Source organism: Cygnus olor, chromosome 23 (assembly GCF_009769625.2).
Source record: "Cygnus olor isolate bCygOlo1 chromosome 23, bCygOlo1.pri.v2, whole genome shotgun sequence".
NCBI classification, from domain to species: domain Eukaryota; kingdom Metazoa; phylum Chordata; class Aves; order Anseriformes; family Anatidae; genus Cygnus; species Cygnus olor.
The window spans coordinates 2,155,648-2,158,584 of NC_049191.1; the positions used below are offsets into that span (position 1 = coordinate 2,155,648).

At 70.0% G+C, this 2,937-nt stretch overlaps 1 protein-coding gene across 1 annotated transcript; it reads right to left on the reverse strand.

Moving 5' to 3' along the window:
• Positions 1–856: 856 nt before the first annotated feature.
• Positions 857–2,505, reverse strand: LOC121059054 (platelet-activating factor receptor-like). Its single transcript, XM_040535419.1, is given in 6 exon segments — positions 857–920; positions 922–1,322; positions 1,325–1,353; positions 1,356–1,598; positions 1,601–1,867; positions 2,499–2,505. Coding segments are annotated over 6 exon segments (1,011 nt in total).
• Positions 2,506–2,937: the final 432 nt, after the last annotated feature.

Sequence of the window (2,937 nt, forward strand, 5' to 3'; positions counted from 1 at the left end):
GGAAGCAGAGCTGAGGCAGCAGCAGGAATGAGACAGGGCTGGGAAAACACCATCTTCCGCCCCTGCAGACGCCCACGGCCCTGCGCCGGCTCCGCCGCCCCCGCTGAGCACGAGGGCTCTCCGGGGAGGCAGCGGCGGCGTGAGCGGGGCTGGGGCTGCGCTGCCCACGGGCAGGGCACCGGCACCCCGGGAGGCCTGCACCCAGCAGGAGTGGGGGATCGGGGGGCTGCTGGGCCCCCCGTGGGTCCCGGTGCAGGAACTGAGTGCATGGGGATGGGGGTGCCGGGGGGGTCCCCCTGCCCGGCTCTGTCCCGTCTGCAGGAGCAGCCAGTGCTGCTTGGCGTGCAGCGCGGCACCCCCCGGCAAAGAGACTCGGCAGCCGTTGGCTCGTTCATTTTTAATCCTGGCAGGGAGCAGGCAGGATGCGGGCGTGAGGATGGGAACGCCGCGGGACGGGGCCCCAAACTGCCCCCCAGGCAGCCCAGCTCAAAGCGTCGGTGTCTTCATGCATATCCCTGCAGGATGGCCCCCCGGGAGGACCCGCACGTCACCCCCCGTCCTGTCCCGCCGCAGCTCAGCCTCTCCCCACCCTCGCCGGGGAAGGCGCCCTCCTGGTGCATGCAAACGCTGGGTGCAGGATCCATGCGAGAGCGGAAACCGTGGGCCGTGAGCGCGTGGGGATGCGAGAGAGCAGGGCGGGGGTGGACGGAGTGGGGGCGTGCAAGGCAACAGCTCCCCCCTCGCCTTTCCCTGCTGCTGGAGCTGGTCCCAGCCGTGCCCATCGCCCTGCTGGGGACCCCAACCCTCTGGGACCGCAGCAGCGGGAGGGGGGCAGGACCCCAGCACCCCCCAACCGCTACGAGGAGGTGAAGGAGGATGCGCGGACGCCGGGCACGGGCACGTCGGGGGCCGGAGGGGAGAGGGAGGCACCGGGCGGCTTTGCGCAGGGTCCGGCCCAGGTCGGCCCTGAAGCGCCGGATGCAGAAGCAGTAGACGAGGGGGTCGAGGCAGCTGTTGAGGCTGAGCAGGGCCACGCTCAGCGCGTGCAGCACGTCCAGGGCGGCGGGGGGCCCGCAGGGCGGCACGGGGGGCCGGCTGCCCACCCAGGGGGCCAGCGTCAGGTGGTAGGGGGCCACGCACACCGCAAACACCAGCAGCATCCCCAGCACCATGGCGCGCGCCTGCTGCCGGTGCGAGCCCGGCGAGGCGGCGGCGGGCGCCGACAGCGAGCGGGCGACGGAGGCGTAGGTGCCCAGCACCACCAGGAAGGCGGCGGCGAAGAAACCCACCATGGCGTAGGCGTAGGCTCGGTGCCGCGCGTGTGCTGCTCGAAGCAGGTGGTGGCCCCGGGCAGGCCGGGAAGGTTTGCCGGGTGGCCAGGGTGGGCACGGCACAGCCCAGCCCCAGTAGCCAAGCCAGGGCGCAGGCCAGCGCGGCCCCACGGCGCCCGGTCAGCGGCAGCACCGGCCGTGCAGCCCTCACGGCGCAGTACCGGTTGAAGCTGATGAGCGCCATGAAGGTGACGGCGCTGTAGGTGGCCACGTAGTAGGCGGCCCCGGCCAGGCGGCAAGCGGCCTCCGAGAGCAGCCAGTCCCCCCGGCCAGGTAGTAGGGGATCCAGAGGGGCAGGGTGAGGTTGAAGAGGATGTCGGCCAGCGTGAGGTTGATGAGGTAGATGCGGATGGCCTTCCTCACCTTGCCGCTCTGCAGGAACACCAGCAAGGCCACCAGGTTGCCCGGCAGCCCCACGCACAGCACCAGGCAGTAGACGGCCGGCACCAGCACGAACTGCACCGGGTCGCGGGGCACGCACTCGCCGGGGAGCTCCGCCGGCAGCAGCCCGATGCTGAGCCATTCATCCCGGGCTCCTGCAAAGACGGGAGGACAGTCAGGGACCTGCAGCACATGGCGGGGGCATTGGACCGGGTGGGACAACTCCAGCTGGTGCCTACAATTGCTCAGCACCGGACACAGAGCTGCCTTGTGGGGTTGCTATCAAACACGATCAGCTCTTCCCCACCCCGAGGGAGCTGACGGGCTCCGAGAACCATCCCAGCCCCCCCAGCCGCATGTCCCCATGCCGCCAGGCAGCCGGGGGCTCCGCCAGCCGGCGCTCCCCGGGGACCGGCAGGCGCAGCTGCACCACGGCCCAGGGGCAGAGCCGCAGACGGCGGCACGGAGGTGCTGAGCTGGCTCCAGCTCGCAGCTGCGGGGCTTAACGCCGCCTAACGCCGCCCTCGCAGCCGTGAGCTTGCTGGGGGCTGCACGAACCCCTCCAACCCTGCTGCTGCTGCAGCTCCCGCTTCTTCCTGCTCCCAGCGCCCCAAAATCCCCGTGGGGAAAGTCACCCAGCGGCTCTGGGTGCATCGGAGCACAGAGATGACGGTGATGGGGAGGGGGGCACCAGCACGGGGCAGGCACCCCTTGTTCCCCAGTCCTGGACACGGGAAAACCTCTCTCTGTTGCAATTCCTGTAGCCCAGGGCTGCAGCAATTTCACCTCTCATCACGGCCTGCCACACCTTGCCGACGGCTCTGAGTCACCGAGCAGGCGTCTTCCAGCACAGCAGGGCCAGATCCGGTGCACGCAGCACCCAACGCCGCGCCAAGGCACGGCGGGCTCGGGCTGCTGAGCAGGTGCCATGCAGGGCTCATCCCAGTGAGCTTGAGTTATTTCACAGAGCCAGTGCAGACCCCTAAAGATCCCCCAGCTCCCTCAACACTCCCCTCTTCCCTTTCCTTTTTCCACCCTCATTGGCACAGGGACGCATCTGCCCATGCTGCACCCCATAACCAGGGGGTCGCCCCACGCTCTCCCATCCCCGGCTCAGCACCACGCTGCGGACACGTCAAGGCGCTCGCTTACCCCGTGTTCCCTCCGGCTGCTCCTCGCTGCCTGGCCGAGCTGGGCTGCTGGAAGCTTTAAATGCTCAGGGCGG